Source organism: Amblyomma mixtum, chromosome 2 (assembly GCF_055824585.1).
Source record: "Amblyomma mixtum isolate Tamu chromosome 2, ASM5582458v1, whole genome shotgun sequence".
Classification (NCBI taxonomy): domain Eukaryota; kingdom Metazoa; phylum Arthropoda; class Arachnida; order Ixodida; family Ixodidae; genus Amblyomma; species Amblyomma mixtum.
The window spans coordinates 269,472,855-269,496,508 of record NC_143013.1 but is presented as its reverse complement, the minus strand read 5'-3'; the positions used below and the strand labels follow the sequence as shown (position 1 = coordinate 269,496,508).

The 23,654-nt window shown below is 44.2% G+C and overlaps 1 protein-coding gene across 5 annotated transcripts in view; it reads right to left on the bottom strand.

Annotated features, from left to right (window-relative positions):
- Nucleotides 1–5,845: 5,845 nt before the first annotated feature.
- Nucleotides 5,846–23,654, bottom strand: part of Mondo (MLX interacting protein mondo) — a 51,490-nt gene continuing 33,681 nt past the window's right edge. For 3 of the 5 annotated variants that reach the window (XM_089573934.1, XM_089573930.1, XM_089573932.1), the window contains exons 13-20: nt 19,311–19,357; nt 18,336–18,473; nt 15,901–15,988; nt 15,715–15,814; nt 14,312–14,435; nt 13,775–13,904; nt 12,620–12,731; nt 5,846–10,400 (exon numbers count right to left, since the gene is read on the bottom strand). In XM_089573934.1, the coding sequence (XP_089430060.1) occupies nt 10,364–10,400; nt 12,620–12,731; nt 13,775–13,904; nt 14,312–14,435; nt 15,715–15,814; nt 15,901–15,988; nt 18,336–18,473; nt 19,311–19,357 (776 nt within the window). In that variant the 3' untranslated portion in view covers nt 5,846–10,363. The remainder of the gene's footprint in view (nt 10,401–12,619; nt 12,732–13,774; nt 13,905–14,311; nt 14,436–15,714; nt 15,815–15,900; nt 15,989–18,335; nt 18,474–19,310; nt 19,358–23,654) is intronic. The other 2 variants (XM_089573931.1, XM_089573935.1) reach the window with 1 other exon arrangement.

Genomic DNA, 23,654 nt, shown 5'->3' with positions numbered 1-23,654 from the left:
ACAGTATTTGTTTGACCGTTCTGTCGTGTAAATAAGGCAGCTATGATGCTTTGCCTTTCTGCTGAAAGACCGTCTGAGAAGCTTCAGCAGTTCGCGGACTGCAGCCGCTGGAAATATCAGTTTCTGCGGCGCCAGTTTTGGAATTTCGGCAATTAATCGTGTTGTTTATTCACGATGTACCCTGCATAGCTAGCTGACAGTTATAAACTGATATTAAAAACTGCAAGTCGTGTACTATCGGCGTCAAATGAAACGCGAACAGCGGAACGCGTGGCGATAGGCCTAAGTGAGGCCGCCTGCCTGTAGTTATCAGAGAGGCGCGAATTCCCAGTTAGCGATAGTTTGCTTCTATTTTCTTTGGCGTTCGTTTTCTTGCTTTGCCACAGGAGCTCCACATTCATACTTACCACCAATCGCAACTGCCGCAGCGCGGTTTCTCTGGCGAGAGAGGCTGTCCCCCGCGTGGGTGTTAAGCCTGTTTCACATGCAAGCGAAAGTGCTAGCCAATTCTGTCGCCGCGGCGGAAAAACCTGTTTTGAGTCGCCGCTGCGATGAGCGGCGAGGTTTCAACAAGTTGGAAATTTTCGCTGCGACGCGCCGCTCAATCGCTTGCATGTGAACCGGCCTTTATAGCACTTTGATTTTGCTCCTTTCATTGCCGTGTTATCAACGTCTGGTTGGGGTGCGAACAAATAAAACGTCACGTTGCACACCGACCGTTCCAGATCGGCCTCTTGCGCTGTTCGCATCGCAACGAGATGCTGATAACATGGCATCGGTGGAAGTGAAATCAAAAACATTGTGAAAGGTGTAATCTGTGGTAAGTGTGAATGTGGCGCTCTAGTGGCAAAGCAAGAAAACGAACGCCAAAGAAAATAGAACTATCGCGAACCGGAAATTCGCGCCTCTACTAATTCGATAACGACAGGCAGGCGGCCTCGTTTCATTTGACGCCGATAGTATATATTCTTGCGTGCAGTGCAGCCAGTTTCAACTCGGCGGTTATATCACGACACAGAAGAATTCTGCTGCAAACTTCATGTACAATAAGCGTTCCACGAAGATAAGTGGCCGCTGACGCATTTAACAACGTGCAAATATGTTACGGACCATAAACAGTTCAGGCCGGGTACCTCACGGCGAACCGTGACACTACGCGAGCTGGCATGAAACGACCGCAAATATGGCGCGTTTGCCGCGACGACGCTCGCGCCGTCTGGTAGCGCGGCCTCAGTGAATACCTCCTAAACGAAAGTAAAAACAGCTGGTGTTAATATCTGGGAATAATACCATATTTCGGTGCAATTTCGTCAAAACTTACGGGCTACACAGAAGAAAAAAAGCTGCTCAGTTAATTACTTGTGAAGACAGCAAACGTTTTTGCGAATTATGATCACTTACAGATCATTTATCGATCACTTATCAATTCCTTATCGATCACTTATCAGACACTTATGGATCACAAATCAAACGCGTATCAATTCCTCATCGAACATTCAATCATCTGAATGAGAGAATTTGTGCAAATCGTCTAATTCCCACCACACTTCGTTTCAAACTTTCAAATTTGGCGCCGCGCGTTGGCTCCGCCCACACTTTCGGTCACGTGGTACGGCACTTTCGACTATTCAAAATTCTCTAGTGAAGCAGCGCAACGGCACAAGGCCAAAGGAAGAAGAGGACAAACACAGCGCCTCTTCTTCCCTTGGCCTTGTGCCGTTGTGCTGCTTCACTAGATATGTCAGACCAACTCGCCCACCAATTCATGTTCAAAATTCTCGCCACTCCGGCCCGACCACGCCCACTTTTGGTCACTTTTTTGACGCTTATTAATTAACTAATGACCCGATCGGAACCAAATTTTTTCCCCAGCATCCTCACATCATCCCACTTTGATTACAACCACTATTTAGACGATATATTTTTATAGTTCACCGCAATCACTGCCGACACGTTTTGCGGACACGAAACCATAGCCTATAGTATTGCCTTCGCATTAATAAGGACACCACCCGCAGCAGAATACTTTGTCTCTATTTTGAATTACCAATAAATGTTTATGCTCTACTCCAGGCGACAGTTCTACTCGCATACACGAACCATGGCAAAGCCTACATCACAGATCGATATTGTTTGAGAACAAACAGCGCTTACAGACATAGGACCAGAACAAGAAGGACACACAACTGCGTGTCCTTCTTGTTCTGGTCCTATGTCTGTAAGCGCTGTTTGTTCTCAAGATGTACCCCAACCAACTCGCCCAGCAACACACCTTGCTCACGATATTGTTTACAGTGACAGGTGTTAAATGGCAACAAACACTACATGCTTTCCTCTTTCAAATGTGGCATTTTCCTACGGCCACTAAATAATTTATAATTTAATTTCTTCTGGGTGCTTTTTTAGGCTTTATCGACTGAACGATGGCTGTGACATGCAGTTGGTCACACCTGTTTGTCAGAATCGAGTGACGTTATAAGCATGACGTTATGACATACCACCTAGCTGGGCAGAATGCCAATCACCGATTGGTTCGAACACAATGACGTCACAAAGAATTCACCAGAGCTTACCCGCGGCGCTAATGCAAATCTAGCTACCGTTGAATCTAGCAGCATAAACGCAAGATACCGCCAGTGTTACTTAGTACTCCAACTGTCATCGGAAATCCGCACTGCTCAGCTGTCACTGAAATACGCATTACCACAATCGCAAACGTCGCTCAATTTTTTTTTTTACGTTAACAAATGCACGACTTTCATCCCAGTTCAAATTTCTGTTTTACAGCTCTGTAGTATACGGTTCTCTGAAAGGCGTTTTCCATGCATCAGGCGTTTGAGACCCATTGTTTGCAGTTTCAGGTAAACGTCGTTACGAGCATTCATTTCAGTACACTATATGAGAGATGGATCGCTTTTGAAACCATTCCATTTTAAATTTGTGCACAATTACAGGATGACCACAGAAGAATGGAACAACTGGAAACGGTGACGCCGTTCAATCCTGCTAAATATAACAGTAGGCTTCTACGAACATTTGAAAATTCCAAATATTCGGTCGAATAGTATATTCGATTCGAAACCAATATTTGGCATTCGAAATCTCGGAATTATTTGTCGCAATCGAAAACGTATCTGGAATGCTTGCTTTGTACGGTTTCGGTACAGCGTACCTCCTCCGGGATGGCACCTAGACGCGCGCGCAGCCAAAGCGCAGACTCCATGGAGACGTGCTAGATGTGCCACTTGCGCGCAAGTCCACGGCAGCAGGCGTTCATATCTTTACCTGATAGGCGTCTGCGCCCGCGACGGAACAGGCATGGCATTGTGCGTAAATTGGAGGACACATGGCTCTCTTGACTCCCGCAGAATGAGTCTGCGCTGGCCGCAGCTGGTCTTCTTCACGTGAAATTCGCTAATCGAGCGTGACGACGCGAACACGAGAGAGAGCTCGCACGAGGCACATGGAGTTGGGTGCCCCTTTCCGACACCCAACGCGGGGTGGCGCTGGACGTGTGCATTGAGCAGGTGTCCATGGAGTCACCACTGAAAGGGCTATAGACATCTGAATTTAGTTGCACGTTTTCTTCTTTTAAATGATGCGTTGTACATTACAACACATGGATCACCCACCTCGTGGTGATTAATAATTTATAAATGATTTTCCTCTCTCATGCTGTTTTGGTTTCATCAACCGAACGATGGCTGTGACGAGGCACGAAACAAAAAGCTGCAATGTAAATACTGATACGTGGTTTTAATTCACTACAACATTATATTGTCACGGCTTGACGTACAGGCCTGTGGCGAGAACAGGTGAAGACAGGGAGCACGGAAAAACAGGGAGGTCCACCAGCAGCAACGTCGTCGTCGGCGCGCAGCAAAACACTCCTCGTCTTTTTCTTTCACTCGCGACAATATTACAACACCCTGCTTCAAGAGCTGGAGTGACAACAAACGACATATCAGCAGTTGTACTGCTATTTTTTCGTGCCTCCCATGACCGCAAGACCAACTGCACCTCACAGCGATTGTTTGGCTGATGAAACCGAAACCAACGAAGCATCAAGAAGCAATTAATATCATAGGGTCATTCATGTATATTAATGTCTAATGCATCATTTGAAATAAGAAAACAAACAAGCAAAAATTTTGGGTCTATAGTCCTTTAGAAGCAACAGCGGCGTAGCAACGCAATCGCAGTTAAAATTAGCATTTGGAGGTCCCACAAATTGGTCACACACCACACAAATACGACAGCTCCAAATGTGGGTTGACTTTCCCAGTTTCCGATAGCCATTTCTGCAAAAAGTCGACACAGGTTCAATGAGCGTGAGAAAGCTTCAGTGCATTCTTCATTTTTTTCATGTAAAGACATTGTGTGTTAGTGAAATACGGTTTTGAAAATGTCTATTGTGCTGTTAAACTTTTTTTTTGTGTGCCAGAATTATTTGAAATATTTGCTTAGAAATTATTAGAAGAAAATTACTATTCACTTTGAACTAAAAACTACGACTCGCACAGGCCTACGTAATAGGCCCCGCAGGAGGTATTCTTACACACCCCAGAAAGCACCAAGCGGTGGTGTATGCCTGACCCCAACAGACAATTTTTACCATTCTTCTATAAAGTAACATTCTGCATGTAAAAACAGTTAAAACAGCATTGTGGTGAACAGTGTGAACAGGGCGGGTCACGAGGTCACAAGTGCACGGCTAAGCCCAGACTTCAAACAGAGTTGAAAATCAGTCGTGTGCTTGTTGTTTACTGTTTCCTGCTCATGCTGTTTCTTGCATTGTTATAACAACTTGCCCAAGCCTCTTTGCTAGCATGTAATAGCACAACTATTCCGACAGCCAGGGTTAGCTTAAAATTTATGGCTGCACAGCACTAGAGAGAACCACCATTTCATCGTGTACCTGTTTTTTCACATCCCAGACCTCTAGAATATTCATGATTAATCGTAATGACATGTCATAACAGCACTGCTTAATTTAAAAGATGTTTTTCATGGTCAACTGAAACTGCCACAGTAAATCTACCAGCTATGCTTGTTGACATGCAGCTTACACCAAGTCCTCAATATGATGCTGACCTCAGTGTACCAGCATCCACAGTGCAGACTCCCTCCCTAAATTAAGCAACAGCACCACTACTTGCGACTTCATTAAACGTGCACCAAAAAGGAACCTGAACATGCATTTTAACCGAGGGAACTCGATCTACACATTCTGAACATTCTTAGAAACTTCGAATTATTGTGTCAATTTCCCTAATTTAAATCGGATTAAACATCCCACCTCCCGCCTTTTTTTGAACTCACCGCTAACGTTAGGAGGAGTCAATCAACTTTTCAGCCAGTCCCGTGGCGGCTTACCGCTCTGCCATCGGCGGAGTGATACGTAGTCATCGGCGAAAGCAAAGAATCCACACATTTTTATTTCCGTGGGCCTAATTTGCAGCCATGTAGCCTCTGACTGGATTTATTTATTCACGGAAACCTAAAAACAAAATAAAAGCAAAATCGAAACCGCCATGCGACTGCCTGAAAGGCACTTCACGCGTTAGTCGACTCCTCCTACCTCCCAAAAAAAGGTGGGAGCCGGTACGTTTAATCCGATTTAAATTGGTGAGATTGGCTGCTCAGGACAACAACTTGAAGTTTCTAAGAATGCTTGGAACGTGTGGGGTTCGTGCGGTAAAAAGAAGAGTTCAGATTTCTCTTTAGTGCACCTTTAATGAATCTTCTCTTTAATGGATTAACACCACTGTTACTCTATTGCTTCGTTTAGCCACCGATATGAACATTTTTGTGGCCTCCACACACGCGTAGCCAGAAAGCAAAATAAAAAAACTGAGTCTTCAGTTTATTCGTGGCGACAACATAGGGCAGGACAGGCAGATCACTGAACACACCACCATGTCTTGAAGCAGGCACGCAAACACCGCAGGGCGACAGTTGTGCTTTTGCAAACCAAGAGAGACTTTCTTCCTAAGACACAGAATTAAGTTTGGCACACATGCACATGTTTCTGTTATCATGTGTAACTGCATGTCTGACCGCATCAATACCATTGCCATTTAACTAAAGCTCTACTAAGTATATATATAAAAAAAACACTATGTCAGGCACAATTCAGTGACTAGACTTAACAGACCTTAAACCTGAAATTGAACTGTCTTTATCTAAAGGGAAAAGAATGCATGGACAGCATGAACGCACATGGCCATCACCCCCAGTTGTGACTCAGCAAGAGGAATCAGAATTCAAATCGCCTCCGTTAAATGGCACAAAATTTACTTATTTAAACTTTCCCTTCTTAAGCTTGCATAATTTATGGAAAGCTTACAGATGACATTATGAATGCATTCTGTGGCTTATTTGAGGCAAACATTAAATTAGCAAGCTGCTTTTTTATGTACTCATGGCTAAAAAACTTCAAAGACCAAATGCTGAAAGTGCAAGCAATCTAAAAGCAAAGTCCAACAGAAACATCAAACTGAGCACAGTTTCAATGAATGTTACATAAGACCCAACAAATGACAAAAGATTTCAGTCCATTACAGAGTGTAATGACAAACCATTCACTTAATTACAGAATGTATGGAATAATGGTAATACCAAAAAAAGCAAACAAAAAAACAATGTACACACTTTTTACCATGCGTCAGGTTATAAACTGCTTTCACAACTTCACAGCATGGCTTGAACCACTGCCAATACTATAGAGAATTTTCCCTCAATTAGAACAAATGTCTTTAAGTGTTGTTACCCAGGAGGCTTCGCCTAGTTTCACCATCTAGTTAAAGAAACTTCCAAGGCATTTGATTGCTGCTGTGGTTAAAATGAAAAGATGATCACGAAGCTAAGCACCAGGCTTACTGCCAATGCTATAGTTCTAATAATTATGAAGAGGGCATTCACATAACACGATTTCGCTGAAACAACAATAGCATGGACAGAGACACAAGTGCCACGATCACCATTTAAGGTGAATTCAGACGATGACCATTCGTCCATGGACAAGTCGTCACGTCACGTCCCACTTCTGTTCCGTGAGGTCCGCAAGCACTGAACCAAAGCTCAACCTAACCTCCAAACCTCCAATAGCCTTGCCATCACGAATAAACATCAACCAAACATCTCTGCAAATGAGTGATACTTAATTACTTTTCAAACTGAAAGAAGCAAACATGGCCTCTTTCAATGAAACCAGAAAATTTAATGAAATGAGGGTACTTTCACAAGCAAGTGAACCAATGAGAGCTCAAAACTGTCTCAAAACAAGAAAGAAAAAGAGACTACAGTGCTGGTACGGAGGAAGCTGAAGAGCCATGGGTGTGTAATGACTACAAGAATTGTTACGTGTAAGAAGTGCCAAGGGTAAGCAACAGAACGAAACTGGACCCTACTTGTGCAGGCAATTGTAAAATATTTCTTAAATATAGTTGCTGCAAAGGCTACGCTTTGCTCAAGAAGGCAAAGGAATTAAGAATGAAAGAATTAACGGCAGGTTGTCTGTAGCCGTGAACAAAAATGAAGAATAATTTAAGAAATTGCAACAATAGACATTCAAAGCTGTCCCCGCTCCTACTTGACAGCAGTGACAAATGTAGCTGGAAAAGGAGAAAAAAAAAAGAAAGAAATAGAAACGCAGAACAGGTAAAACTTGGCACTGATTGAAAAGGTACTCAAAGACTGGCAGCACAGAAATAAAGAAATACTTAGAGCAAAAAGATCCGTTTTCAGCACCGCGTAACAACATGAGGAAAGAGCACAGAGAGACGCGAAGGCACGAAGACTTAGGTGTGTGCACTGTCCCCGAGCTGCTACATACTGCTGAAAATGATGCAACACTAAATAGCCCGACAGCTCGCCCTATTCCAGCAAAAAGAATTGCACATGCTGTAAGCACTGAGTAATTCTGCCTGTCAGTTCACTGTAAAGTCCAGTAACCAGAGTTACACAAGATTCGTAAAGAGAAAAAAGAAGTGTTTTGCTTCATTTATGCAACAGCAGAACCCCTCTATAGCGAAGTAATTTGGACAAGCAAAAATCTGTACATCGGTGTCTTCACTAAGTCACACTCTGAGGGTGTTGCCCGATAATTTGGCTACTTTAGTACTGAACATATAAAAGGCTGGTTTAGAAAAGAAACACTTAGAAATACCTTCATTCCACTCTAATCATCCCATTATGTGCAAATGACTCATAGTCAGTTAATACATTTTACGCTACCACATTTTCGATTTTGCCTACGTCTAGAGGAAGATCCTTATTCGCACAAATATAACGCGAGGGAGTAGCTTGAGTCGATATGAAAATGAAAGCTCTGCGTGAATAGGGCATCGTCTTCCACAGTCTCAGCGTCATCTACAAGGCAAGTAGTCCGTCACGCATTCAAGTCAGACAAACCCGCACCCCAACACAGTGCTGCCGCGCTTCCGTTTCTTGCCACCCCTGCTTCCTGCTGTCCACTGCTGCGACCATTCTCTTTTTTTTCCCCTTCACTACCTTCCCTTTCATAACAGCTCGTGCTGCTGCCCTTGGAAGTTCACGGCCAACTTTCCTTTCTTTCTTTCTGCATGCGCCGCACACTGTCTCACAGGCCCGAAGGCCTTCAAAAAGTTGGCTTCTCCTCTCAGCTGCTGAGACTGGCGGCTAAGCCATCTCAAAGAGCGCCATTTTATCATCTTCGATAGCCACATTACTCCGAATGCCTGCCTTGCTATTACACTGTTATGTATCTGTTGCTCTGACATGTACTAGACAGCGCGTGTGCCTCAAGGCCACAATTCCATGAGAAGTGCATCCCCATGGCCACGCTCTTTACTATGAACGTTTCTTTAATAAAGATGTCTGTACTATAAATGAAAAAAAAGTACACTTGTCTATGGAAGGCGAAATGGAACTGGAGTTTCACTTTACTAACCCGTGTTTTTATCACATGTGAGTTTACTATAGCGGGATTCTACTGTGCATGAACATTGCAGTAAATTGAGCAGAACGACAATTTAAAAACAATGCGTGAAGAATGTGAGAAGAGACAAGGAAGAATAGGTTGAAATTCTGTTGCTAATAAATTTCAAACAGGTAGCACTAAAGACGGTCATGTCCAAATCAAGAGCCACAACAGCAACCAAAGCCCAGTTGCATGTCAAAATGTATGTACAAGGTGCCAAGAAGCAAAAAGGTTCAGGTGTAAATTGAATGACCTGGAAGTATAAGCTAGCAGCCCCCGACATGTATTATGCAGGAATTTCTACATCACCTGTGGTACAGCTTTGTAATCATTGCCATGTGATATTCAGGGAAACAAAGGGCATATTTATGGGTGATTGTATAAGTATATATATATACACTGTTCCACGAGTCCACAAGCTGGGCATAAACGACATATTACACGTCCAAGTTTCTGACCCGGACTGGAAGTGAGCCACTCCCTTTTCAAACTACATATAACTCAGACAAATCCGCAAAATTAAAACTGATCAAAAAAGGGCACTCCTGTCACTGGAGCTGGCACAGTACAAAAATAGTTTTTCATACTGCATAAGCAGCCTTTACTAGCAAAACAGCATCTGTAAAGGACTCTGCTGTTTTCTATTATGACTACCTATACCCAGCATCCGCATTAACGCAAATAATGTTAAAAACCGAGCAACACACTTTTGCAGCCCCTAATAGAGTTGAATGTCATCGTGAAGACAAAAAAAAAAAAAAGACTAAGAGCAAACCTGCTGTCCAAACAACCACACCAAAAGCAAGCGTCACAAAACACGACAAAACCACCGCCAGTTTTCACCAGTTTCATAACGCAAACTAATCCAAATGGGCGGTTACACCAAAAAATGACATGCACTAGAGATGTGCAAAGCCTGAGGGCTTAAATGGGAAGCTTCCTCACAGAGCATGGACAGAGGAGAGACAAATGTCATTCGTGCTTGGGGCTCTCCGAAACAAAGACACACTTTCATATACAATGCTGATGATAATCTGTACAAGGACAAAGTCCGACAAATGGGAAAAAAAACAATGCCACTAAATGAGAGCAACAAAAAGCAATGCAAAAAAGGCACAGAAGTTGAGAGAACATCTCTCACATTCGTAAAGTCTTACACACTGCAAGCTGCCTCCAACCCCATAAACAAAAGGGGGGGACCTCTCAGCATTTGCACAAAACAATGTGGGCACCAGTGGCTGAATATGACTGAAATGGGTAACCTTCACGGCAGCCAGGGTAGCACAACTTGGGAGCAGGTGGAAGGGCCTTTTACGGTGTGCTCCGATGGCTCCCACTGTGGTCGCGATTGTGACTTCACCGTGGCTGCAGCTTGCACCATTACTGGGCTCACAGCAGCTGCTACCTTTCCTTCTGGGGCTGTGATGAGAACTTGAACCTTGTGCATGAACAAAAAAAAAAAAAAAGAATAAGAGGAAAACAGGCCGAAACCGTTTAGAACTTTACGGGAGTCAGTCAAATGTATAGGATAATCACCTAAGTGAACTAGACATTGTCCTGGTCAGATTTTAGCCTTGGATCAGCACCAATTTTTTTCACAAGCTGCAATGCTTAACCGATTTGCTTCCAAAAACGATGATTCGTTGTCCTTGCTTCAAAATATTCGCTTTACCTGGGCATCAACTAATGGGGCTACATGCTTGGGCGCTTATTTTTGGATAGTACTTTTCATGCCAAATGACGCTAGTTGCTCACCAGTTTCAAAAATATATAGCGGGAAAAAATTCCTTTCTCGACATTCTTTTTGAACCCGATCCCGATGTTGTGGGAAGAACGAAGTTTCAAGGGCAGTGAAATTCATGCGGTGTTTTTTAGCAGTGAGAGAGATGGCTACTGCAAACACCCTAACCTTCTCGATGATGCTGAAAGCAGTCAGTGTGACTCGGTGCACCAGATGAGATTACCCGGACGAGACTGGCATTTCAATAAATGCGAACACTAGGTACACTTTTCAATGAAATTTACACGGATATTCTGACAGCTCTATACAAGTAACAATTCATCTGGGTCTGATATATCCAGGATTGAGTGTATATATATACATACACATATCTATTCTATACACAATTTAATTAACAATCTCCATAAAGTCATAACAGATCTGTGGTAATGAGCAGAGGCCAAAAAAAAAAAAATACATAACACTGACTAAATACCCTGCTAGTATAATACTTATGGAAAACCTGTATGTGATCTCACATCAGCTAGAACTCAACCCTTTCTTCAACAGTTCACAAAGGGCCTGAGGCCTCTCACTACACAGATCAAGGACATTCACTTCCTTCAAGTAGGGGTGCATATGTGCGATTTTGCAAAAAAAAGAAAAAAATTCTAAAGACGATGACGATGTTCCCTAATCCGAAACTTGAGCACAGCTCTGTAGGTGTTTAGTTTTGCAATATACTGAGGTAAAGAATTTTAGAGATTGTGGGGACGCCTTCGTCCCCTGCGTTCACTTTCCCGCATTGCACCCCCTACTGTAGTTAGCTCCTCCGCAAAGCACTCCCTTTAGTTTGGTTACTCTAGCTAACAGGGGAGGGCGCTCGCGTCGCAGCGACAGCAGCGCCACGGATGGCGTGTTTTGCCGCTCGCGCGCGGGGGAAGGCTCGCTCTCTTCTCCTTGGGACCGGGAAGCGATCAGATGTTTCGCTCGCAGCTCCGCTCTTCGTCGACGGGCGCCTCTTGGTCGGAACTTGCTCCCGCCGAGCCCGTCCCGCTCGGCCTCGGAGTTTATCCCTTTGCCCTACCGTGGGCGAACGTTCGCTCGTAACCGTGCTGGTGAGTCGGACTTCCTCGATTCCTCAGTGTATTTTGTTGCTCGCTGGCGTTATTGTTGTTACAGCAATAAATGCCTTGTTTGTGTCAGCCAGTGTGTCGTTCCTTTGTTCCCGTAGAGCAAGGCCCGCCATGGTCGGCGTGCGCTCGGTTGCGTACGCGACCACGGGGTGGGGTCCGCGCGGTTTTGAACTGGCTCAGCCGCGCTTAAACGGGAAGAACATATTTATCTCCCCTATTTTAAACCCCACAAGATACATGTATGTACTGTAACAAGGTATTTTTTATTTTCCACAGACACTTATTTCTTCAAGTAACATTCCTCTCCCAGTCTTTGACTGTCATGAAGATGGCTTTGTGGTCGGAGAAATGGATGGAGATATGTTCAACCTGCTGCATCAACGCCTGGTTCATAAGCAGATGGTTTATACTAGGAAGACAGCGTTGTGAGTGGCATGGCCGACAAAGACAGTCTATCACATGCACCCCATTTCACAGCACCACCCGCCAATGAAGCGCAGCGTGGCGCAGCACATCGGTGTGCATGCCGCCACAGACAAACCTCCCCTCCCCTAGCCATTTACCTCCAAACATGCAGTGGTGATGGACAATGGCATGCACAGCACACACCACTCCGGTGCCATCTATGAGTGAGAGGCGGTCGTTCCCTCCGCACAACCAATCCAACCGATCTCGAGGGGAGTGCGCTCACTGTCTTCCCCTCCCCTTGCGCTCGGTTACACCGACGGTGATGGCAACGGCGACGTGGCTCAATCCATGAATGGACGCAGAAGAGAGCTCTAAAAAAAAAAAGCCACTCACTGAGGCAACGACTCCTTCTTGGTGACTGCCTGCGTGGCTTCCTCTGGGAGCCGACTTGGGTCCGAGAGGATGTTTGTGGTTGTGCTCAGGTACCTCAGAGAATCCAGGACACCTAAAGACAGGAAAAAGAAAGTGAAACCACCAAACCAAATGGAAAAGTGCACAAAACGCTGCTCTAAATATAACAGCACCCGTTTCAAATGGTCGCAAGTGCCACTCTTCACAGTGTAACTAAGTACAGTCGTTACAGAGGGTACCAGATGCAAAATATCAAGACAGACTGAAATGGTTTATGTGGAACACATTAAATGGCCCCCAAATGGTAGTAATTAACCTGGGAAACCCAGCATAATACATATACCGTAATTTCCGGTGTATAGGCCGCATATTCTTTCTCTGGATTTTTTGTTGGTGCATCTTATACAATGGTGTGACTTATACACAGAACAGATATATAGATGATGCGCCATCGCGTGACACTGCGTTTGAAAAGAAAATCCGCAAAAACTGCTGTTCGCAGGGAGGAGCAACTTTACACAGGTGCGACCTATACACCAGAATATACGGTACCCATATAAAATATAAGAGAGAGTGAGTGAAATACTTTTTTGCATACAGATAAACCTGAAACACTTGCACTTTGAAAGCTTTTTTTTTTTTTTACCACACTGGACACACACATATACTACTTTAACAGCAGAAAACTTGCCAGTGAGAATTCTCTCCATTCACAGCAATCACACATCAACAACCACAATCAGCGTCTGGCCCAGACAGTTCATTCAGTGCTGCAGTGACCAGTTGCTACAGTGACCAGTTACAGAAACAACAAAAGCACGTTTTTTTTTGTGCATATTTAATGCAAAATGAACAAACAGAACAATATCAAGGTTTTCATTCAAAGCAACCATACATGAACAGACATGACCCTTGTGGCAAAAACATTAGACTAGGTTAGGTTAGGTTAGCTGTGAGGCAAAGAGACGTGAGGCCAGGCCAGGCCAGGCTAGCTGGCTAGGTAATTTACAGCAAAGTATTCTTCTTTGTGTCCACTTAATGCAAGATAAAAACAGCAATATCCTCTAGTTTGGACAATGTTTGCCAAACAATGTTCCCACAGCTTTGTCCAGACCTCACAGAGTTCACATAACTCACCTGGTCTAAGGGCCCGGAGTGAACAATTTTGCTCCACCCAAAGGAGCACTGTTTTGCACATTTCATCGAGCCCAGCTTTAGAGACAGTCTGGTTGTAGGACTCCAGCAGGGGCTCCAGGAGGAGGCTGAACTGTGCACAGGAGTTTCAGGTTAAGGAGAACCACTATGCAAATGAGAAAAGCACACACACACACACTTCTTGAAAATGACACATGCTTATCTGCCAAACCATGCCCTTCTAACTGGCCTTTATGTGGCTCCTTGGCTTCTTACATTAATAATAAATAGGTAAATTGGTTTTTGAGGAAAGGAAATGGCACAACATATCTCTGTGGACACCTGTGCTGTAAGGGAAGGGAGGAAGGTGGGAGTGATCTTTAAGCACTGATATCATCACACAGCACAGGGTGCCTTTTGCATTTCCCCTCCATCAAAACACCAGCTTGAACCCGGGTACTCCTCAACCATAACCTCTTTCAGAAGGTGGCAGACAGGCTGAAGAGCAAAGGCACAACACTGGTTCATCTTAGAGGATACAATCCAAAATTTCCAGTTTTGAAGTGTCCTGGATCGCACATATTCTTCGAAGCTCTCCTTGAGATGGTTCGTTCGCTGACATGGTAATGGAACACCCGTTGCAGGAAGCTGGTTCTGGTACAAGCTGTCAGGTGAAAAAAAATGATAGCAAAAATAAAGCGAGTGTTATTGCAATAAACCGAGTGTGATCATGAATAAGCTTTGAAATTTCAAAACGATCAATGAAAAATTTAAAGCGACACCAGCATAGTCAAGCCACAGAAAGCCATGCATGAAAATCCATCCTGTGTATATTTTGGCCGACAGGTGTCGCTTTGTGAAAGTTTCTTCGCTGTTTGCATATCGTTCTATCCACACGTGTTATCATTTTTCTGCAGACCAAACAAGTCTAACACACTCACTGCCGCAGCGATTTCGGAGTCCTATTCCCTGTGCATGACTCACCAGTGAGCAACGGGCGAAACCGCCTTCTTTTAACCGCCAACAGATGGGTGCATGGGTGCTTTTCACAGGCTCTTTGAACTTACCGAGTTATCCCATGACTTCATCGTGTGACACAGCATTTTTTGCCACACAGCTTGCATACGAGACATGGCCTTACTGGTGACCCACGATGCAGTGAATGTGCTAAATCCTCACCGCATGCAAGCTGGCTACGACATTATGCATGAATTCTCTGACTTTCTGTGGCGGAAATGTTTAAATTCTGTGAAATGAGAACAAAGGATCCACGAAATTCCGCGAAAGACATCCAATAATACTTCAGAATGCACTTTTTGTTATATTTGGAACCAAGGAATGAATACAGTGTGAGCTTAGTTTATTTTCACTAAGGCTTCCAAGGTAGCTAAAGCAGCCTTCGCTACCAAGCTTAAAGGCCGCCAGGAGAACTCAGCTTGCCCATGGCTAGCCTGCAGAGTTTAAGACAGCATTATAATTGTAAAAATATTTTGTAAAATACTCCTGAGTTCTCAACTCACCCCTTCGTTAAACTCGTGCAAATAAGGTAAAACAGTCATTTTTACATCATGCAGTCGTTTCCACTGATGCTCTAACAACAGCATCAAACAAAGAGAATGTGGCTGCTAGCACATAATTCTATGAAAAATGCTTAAGTCTGCTATTTTTGGCCGAACGGGGGAAACTAACGACCTTAACCATGCACTGAGTAGCCCAAAGAGAGGTATATATTAACAGCCCAATATGGCTGTACCCCCAGGTCAAAACTAAAACGACCTACAGGTCACAATAAAAAGGTTCTGTCTTGCAGATAGACCAAGGCTGGTTGGTGCCTTACCAACCATGACATTGAATCCACCACCCATTTCCGTTACCAGTGAGAGAAGGAATATTTCAAAACAAGTAACCTTGTGAATCGAGATCGATAGACTAATGGCAAATACCTGATTGCCTGGTTGTAGGTTTCAATCTGCTTCTTCAGCCTATCTGCCTCTTCCTGCTGCTGCTGGCGTTCACTCTTCAGCGTTCGTATGTACTCCCCAGCTGAAAGGAAAGGCAACACGGCAGGGCTTAAAAAAAGATGAGGAAAAGAAAGGAGAAAACAGAGCAGGCAAGCGAGCTATGTTTACCTTGCTGCAGCATCTGCGCCTTGCTGACTTTTGAGTCTGGGTTCTGGCTCAAAGAAGGAAGCAGGTGCCGCAGGGACTCGAACCCATTCTGCAAAAAATGCTGTTTGTTGAAAGCTTGCACCATACATGGTCTGTTCTGAAAGTAGTAGGACTGGTTTTTTCCTGGGCGAACGGGCGGACAAGAGGTGGTCTGCGCGTGCAGGATCGTTGAAGGGGGATATTGGGAATGCTGGGGAAAATCGGCAGTCGGCTCTCGGCCGTTAAAAAGAGGAGGTCGCTTGTACTGTGAACCCCTGTCGAAACGTCTCGTCACGCAGAATCGTCCCGCAGAATCGTCGAGCGTTTACTGGATCAGCGATACGCGATCAAATTTTGAGTAAATCTTGGTAAAACGGGCAAAGAGACTCACAACATGATTAAGGGGGACTACGGTGACGCTTCCATGGGTAGATCAGGTGTTTTTTGAGTGGCACAAGCTTTTCCGAGAAGGTAGGAAAGAGTGGAGGAAGACGACCGCTTCAGATGCCCTTCGACCAGCAAGACCAACGAAAATGTGTAGCGAGGGAAACATTTACTTAACAGTAATCTATCAGAATGATTGCTGATGACTTGAGCATTCCTCAAACCCAAGTTTTTGGGATCGTGACAGAAAACTTACCCATGAGGAAAGCGTGCGCGAAGTTGGTGCCGGGAGTGTTGTCAGAGGAGGAAAAAGCCAACCGGTAGGATCTTCTTCGTCATCTGAATGAGGACCCCGATTTTTTGTCCCGCACAAGGCGGCAACGCTGTCTCAGCCCCCCTACAGCCCCGACTTGGCCCTGCCAGACATTTTTCTATTCCCGAGAATAAAATTGACGCTCGAGGGAAAACATCATGGATTGGTAGAGGTGGTTCAACAGGCCGTGACGAGGGAGCTAAACAGCATTCCGGTCCAGGCGTTCCTGGAGGCGTACGAAAATTGTAAAACTCATTAGCAGCAGTGAGTAGGTGCAGAAGGGTGCTACCTTGAAAAATTGTAATCGTTTGTACTATTCTCTTGAATAAATTTTGTTTAAAAAAATGAGTCCTACTACTTTCAGAACAGACCATGTACATAAATACCGTGAAGTTAATTTTTGAGTTAGAATGTGGAAAACGCTAAAAACATAAGCACACAAGTGTATGTGAGCAAACATAGCACATTTATGCGAGATTAACCACTCGTGCAAAACAAATAATCTAGTAAAGTAGTCTAAAAAAAGTCATCTTTAGATGACCTGTGCAAGTTACAAAAGAAGTGCACATGCCTTTCAAAACTGCACAAAAACAATGTAACAGCTGCACAAATTTGAAGATCATTGTTCTCCCTAAAATTTCATAAGACATCTGCACACTAAACACCATATTTACTCGATTCTAACGTTTACCTTTTTTCTGGAAAAAAAAAAATCGCCTAGAAATGACATGCATGTTAGCATCGAGTACAAAAATGAAACTATATGCCAGCAACATCCTGTTGTCATCGGCATCACAATAATGGTGACTTGGTACTTCTTGCTTCTTGCGCACTGATATCATCGATACCGCCAACCAGGACTTGAGCCAATATGGAAATATCGGTTGCAAAAACGCACGCGTCCACAACAACACTGGGCTTCTAAGCACACTGGTGCAACTGGGCAGCTCCGTGCCGAGCACGCAACTGCCACCGACGCTCCTGTCCAAGGTGCACAAGCGTCTTGCCGTTCTGACAAATTCGCCAAGTGCACCACGGCTACCGGGGCTCCCGTCGAAAGATAAACTAGCCGTGATGTTAGTGGAGAGCCGCCGAGGTCTGCACTGTGGACGCTGACGAGGGCGAGAACAAATGAGCTAAGAAAAGCTAACGATTTAAAATAAGCTGATCGTATGTGTGCATTACAATCGAAGTCACTCAACTTTTTTTTTTCTGACCTTGTAAAGAGTGCACTATAATTGAGGGCCCGTTAGAATCGCGTAAATACAGCGTGCAGGAACAGGCAGACTACGCTGTCATGTCAGTAATGCTGCATTGGGTAAAATGTTGTGTACAATTACATTAGAGAAAACATTCGACATATCTGCCAAAGGTTGCTGCCAAAACTGTAATGCTGATTCTAGTGAAAATGCAATAGCACCTGCAGTATCGTGACGCATTCAGTACAGTGAAACCATGACGCAATGGCTCAACTTGAACATGCCTGCTATGGCTTGTGGAGAGTGCACTCTACAATCCTCACTGGGCAGTGGTTAAAGAACAGCTTCACAGCCTGCGTTTTGTCTTTGGGCGTGATAAGTTATATGCACTTCTATCGTAACCCATGTAATATGCTGCCTTCTTAAGAAATGAAATGGCCTGGCCACTAATAAATGATGAAAGCAGCCGTCATCATGTATCGACTGATGGGTTCCCAAAATCAAGCAAAAGTCCCACTCACTACCTTGATGTTGAAACGTCGCTTCTGTTCCGCGTTGATATGGCACACCCTCCGGTGCTCCTTGTACTGAACACGCTCTTCATCTGATTTGGGCCTGAATGGCTTTGCTGGACTGACAGGAACTTGGGCGCTGGCGGACTGCAGAGCAAAAGTTGTCATTATACACAGGTGACAGCATGCACAAAGTCAACGTTCGAGTGATCTGAACAGAAACAAACATCCCTGCCAAAACCAAAGCACCATTTCTAGTTGAAATGAGATAACATTAGTGGGCTTATCACGGAGCTAGGAGAAGGCACGAAGTTCAAGTGCGCGCTCATCAAGAGTGCGCTTTATGGCTCTTACAGGTTTCCAAAGTCTGCACTTTTCCTACAAGTTACTGCCACCCAATGATTATATTGTGCAGAACTGTGCAGCTGAGTGTGGTTCCACTGCTTTCTTCAACTTTTAGATCCATATGTAGGCAGCCTTCGACGAACCACCTAATCATCTGTGGCATACGTCTGTCTGGGATCAGTACTGATGTGAAAGACTGCTGAGACCATCCAGCCATTCAACAAAACACAAGCAGATGCACTTGCCTCATGCAGAACTTGAGGCACCACAAGTGTTTTCATGTGTGAGAAAGCCCATTCACTGGAACAACGAAGCCAGGTTCCTTCAACTCCGCAACACTGTGAAACTAATTTTTTAAAACAGAAACTTTCATGTGCTGGGTTCCCAGTGGCCAGTAACATTGCTTATCTGAGAAACATCTGAAGTCTTTGTTGTTCCAGGCAAGCCTCAACAAGCTGATTGTTCGCACTCAGGTCTCTGGGGATATTCCAAATGGGAATACAAAGTGTGCTAAGAGCGTGTTATGGTACATAGCAAAACATCAGGTATGCAAACCTGAGCCTGAAAGACTGAATTCAGCAGCACAGCAGACAAACGATTACACAAACGGACCTGAACAGAGATGTCTGACATGCTTACAGGAGAATCTGCAGTCTTGGCCTGTGGCATAACTGCAGCTGGGACAGCTGAAATGATAAGAAACAAATCCATTATGTAGATGCAAAAAGAATGATACTCCAGGAATAAGTCATTGATATAAATTTATCCTGGAGAGGCAATCAAGGCATTGGTCACATATTCAAAAACCAAAATGTCAGTTACCAGAATACAAAGCACAACAACTATGCAAAAAGGTTCTTATTCGGATATTCCAAATGAACATGGCACAACAACATTAGTATTGTCTGAGGACTTTTCTTCCAGCGATATTGCATCACTCCCAAGGCTACATTTTTCCTAATGCGTGCTACCTTGTGGCAATAGCATCAAGGTTGGCTTCACAATCAAACCTATACAGTTTACAGTGCATGGGGAGACAGCTGCTAAAGAACATCTTAACCCCTTTTAATTGCAATGTTGCAATGAAAAGCTCTTCAAAATACCAAGCAAAACAATTATTGAATATCATAACGAGGAAAACCAAAACTCGGTTTCGGCCAGCACATGCCGTCATGATAGACCAGCAAATGACGCGATGGATACTGTCACAAAAACCTCTCGTGTGCATGTTGAATGGCTAACTAGTGATTGTGAATGATAACTTAAATCATTTATCTGTTCGAAATGACCAAAAATATGCTCAAAATTTTTTTCCTTCAGCAAACACAGAGTGAATATCGACGAGCATGGAACTCATGATGTCACACATGCAGTGCTGCCAGTAGAAACTGCCCCGTTAAGGAGAGATGGGGAGAGGGGGCATCGGTCTTAAAGGTGCACTAAAGAGAATTCTGAGCTTGTCTTTTAGCGGTGGGAACTCGATCTACATGCTCTCTGAGCATTCTTAGAAAATGTTGAATGGCTAACTGGTGATTGTGAATGATAACTTAAATCATAATCTGTTGGTTATCATTATTGTCCTGTGCCGCTGATTTCCCAATTAAATCTCCCGCCTTATTTTTTTTTCAGTGATCGCAGAAAATAGAAGGAGTAAACCAACGCGTGGAGTGCCTTTCAGCCAGTCGCGTGGCGGCCTGTTGCTCTGCCATTAGCGGACTAATTTGCAGTAATAGGCAGAGAGATCTTCGAAAATGTACAAGTTGCTGACGAACCAAACACATACAACAAAATGCAATGGCATCCCACAAGTCACACAAAAAAAAAGGGTAGATCCATGCATGTCGCGGGAGAGTAGACTAGGAGAAAACGTAGTCCGACTGCTTGTTTTTTCTGTGATATGTTCTCTGAACCACAAATATGTAGCGATTTTATCAAACTGTTACTTACATCATGTCAAAAAGAGTAATAAAAATTACTTTGGCTGTCTTTATAGTTTTCACTTGTCAAACGCAAGGTGACGAGATTGAGTCTCGTGAAAGCAAAGAGTCCACACTTATATTTCCATGAACTTAATTTGCAGCAATGTTTTCTGCGACCAAAACCATTTATTCAATGAAACACGCACACAAAATAAAAACAAAATAAAAGCAAAAATTCCAGAACACTCTTTAGTCCATCCAACTTTAAGAGGCGAAAATTCGCGAAAATATTGATTTTTCAATATTGTCATATTCTGATTCACGAGGTTGTTTTCCACCGATAAGTGAAGTTTGGAGCCCGGGACTTGCATAGTTTCTGAGAAACTGTCCGATAAATGTGCCGCCACGGCACAGAAACTCGCAAAGATGCATCAAAATGCGCCCTTACTCTGTGCTTCAGTAAATCAAAATCAGCTGCCATAATGCGCTCTGGCTGATACCTCGCTTGATAGTGCAGCTCGCCGCCTGTCTTTTGCGATGATGCGGCTCCCGCGGACCCTATTCAAAGCCGAGAAAACCGGCAAAAACATTAACAGAAATGCAGCCTCGCCATTGGCTACCTTTTACCATGTGGTGAAATTGGCGCTTTTTATTGGCTATTTTGGATTTCCCGCCACTTTCAGTCACGTATGGGTGCCGCCATTTTGAAAAATTCATTAACGTGAACAATCGCAAAGGATGATCAGTGCGCAAAAAATAGGCAGCAGAGCGAAGGAAAACTACGATCTGCGGTTGTCGGCGCCGATGACAAAGGGCGATAGCGTAGCATGGCGTCAGACCGTGAGCAATCGCGTCGGCGTGCAGTCGTTCTAAGTTGGTAATCGGCAGCGTCAATCATGGATCCTTGCAGCTTTCATCGGTGGCGCTTACCACGACCAGGAAGCTTCCGACTGCACCGCGTGCGACGACACGGGTCGGGTGACGCTGGCTGACAGCGGAGGCTGCTGATAACATCAGCTGATACTATCTGGAATACGCGAAACCCTCAGAGGACCGCGGACCGCGTGGCGGACTTTGAGCAAAGTCGCCTGTGACTAGGAAAGCGGTGTCGCGGTTAAATTAGGCGCCAATTTTTTTTCATTGGGGCTCCAAGAAATAGAAAATGGCTTTTAATTATGCCCGGAATTTAAAATTTATCTCAAAACTAATAGAATATTTGAAATCAGCTAAAAAAAAACTGCACAGGACTGTGAAGTTTCATCTAGATTCAACCAAAATTAAGAAAGTTAATGCGGTCTGGAAAAGGACCTGAGCTGAAGCTGGCACAGGCACACAAGCGTGCATCTGAAAATAGGCAGTAAGCATGAAAAAAAGGGCCATGTGGGCAAAACAAAAAAAGCCAGTCAGATATTACACGCCTGGGCTTCATTAGCAATTTCCAAATGTAAATGTCTAAATATTTTTCACTTTCTGCCATGAAGTCTCTAATTTTTTGTCATTTTCTCAATACAATCGCCAATCGATTTTTCAGACTACAAGGGGATGGGAAAAACGTCCGAATAAACGAACAGTCCGAAAAAATGATGAAATGGAAAAAGTTAAGCTTATTGCCTTGAAGACAGTTTCTAATTTTTTGTCATTTTCTCAATACAATCGCCAATCGATTTTTCAGACTACAAGGGGATGGGAAAAATGTCCGAATAAATTAACAGTCCGGAAAAATGATTAAATGGAAAAAAATTAAGCTTATTTCAGTTGATAAACTTTAAATAATAATGAGTTATGCCTTGCTTCATTTTGTGCCCGCGTTATATGACATCTGCTAGTATTTGCGCAAGTGTCGTTGCTTCGTCGTGCAAGTTTCAGAGTAATGTCAAGACAGTGGCAATTTCTGATGTTGCTGGCTGTAGACAGCTGAAAGACTTTTCACCAGAGCCAGAGTCGTTTTCTTAGAGCACAAGCACCTATGTAACGATCTTGTCATCATCAGGCTTCGCGTAGTTCAAGGTTGTCAACTGCGGCAAACTCGTGGAATGTAGTAGCTGCCGGAATGTCCATTCCACTGCTCCTCAGGTTGGCAAATTAGGTTTTCATTGTCAGCAACAGGCTCTTCAGTGGCACAAAACCCAGCGTGCCTGAAGCAATTCGCGATCACTGTTGACTGAACGGCCTTCCGCGAATCGGCAAGCACGCAAACTACCGAAAAAGGCTCAATGAGTACAATTTCTTGATAACATACAGGATTGTGTGGCGAAGCAGACGGGCTTGGTAGTGCACTCTAAGATTATGAATCACGCCCTGATCCATAGGCTGCAGCGCACTCGGTAGTCTTCGGAGGCAAAAATTCCAGCTGGATGGACCGAAGGTTGTCCTACAGCTCCGTGCGTTGCACAATTATCAACAAAAATCGCCACTTGGCATTGTAGGGACAGGAACATCCTGCCCAAGCAGAGCAGGTCATCCTCGCAGAAGGACTGGGTAACGAGTCGCTCATATACCATGCTGGGCAAGCTTCTGGTACCCTTGAAGCATCTAGGGTTTCGAGACTTTCCAATCACGAGGAGTGGGAGCTTCTCGGTACCGGTCGCGCTTGTGTCGACCACAACAGCAATTCTTTCTCTGCTGTGCCACCTTCCGGAACATGTGTCACCCGAGAAACACAGAGAACAATCCAGCAACATCTTAAAGAATAGGCCTGTTTCATCGCAATTCAAGATGTCCTCAGGGCCGTAGCTTTGCAGCACACAGAGATTAGATTCTTGTAGCAGTATTCTGCCACCATTTTCTGTTTTGCGGCGCAACTTTCCCCACACATCTTCTTGAAGGACATTCCGTGCCTCTTCTTAAAGCCACGGAGCCATCCGTCAGTGAACTTGGTTTTCAATGTTCATCTTGATAGCGATAGTCTTGGCCTTCTGTTTAAGCACGTCGCCGGAAACTGGAAAGTTCTTTGCCAGCAGCCCTCCCAGCCAGAGTTTTAGTGCATCTTCCAACTCTGGATGATCACCCTTGCAGTAGTTTTTTGACCATTCTAGAGCTCATTCTCTAAGGCAGACAGCACCTT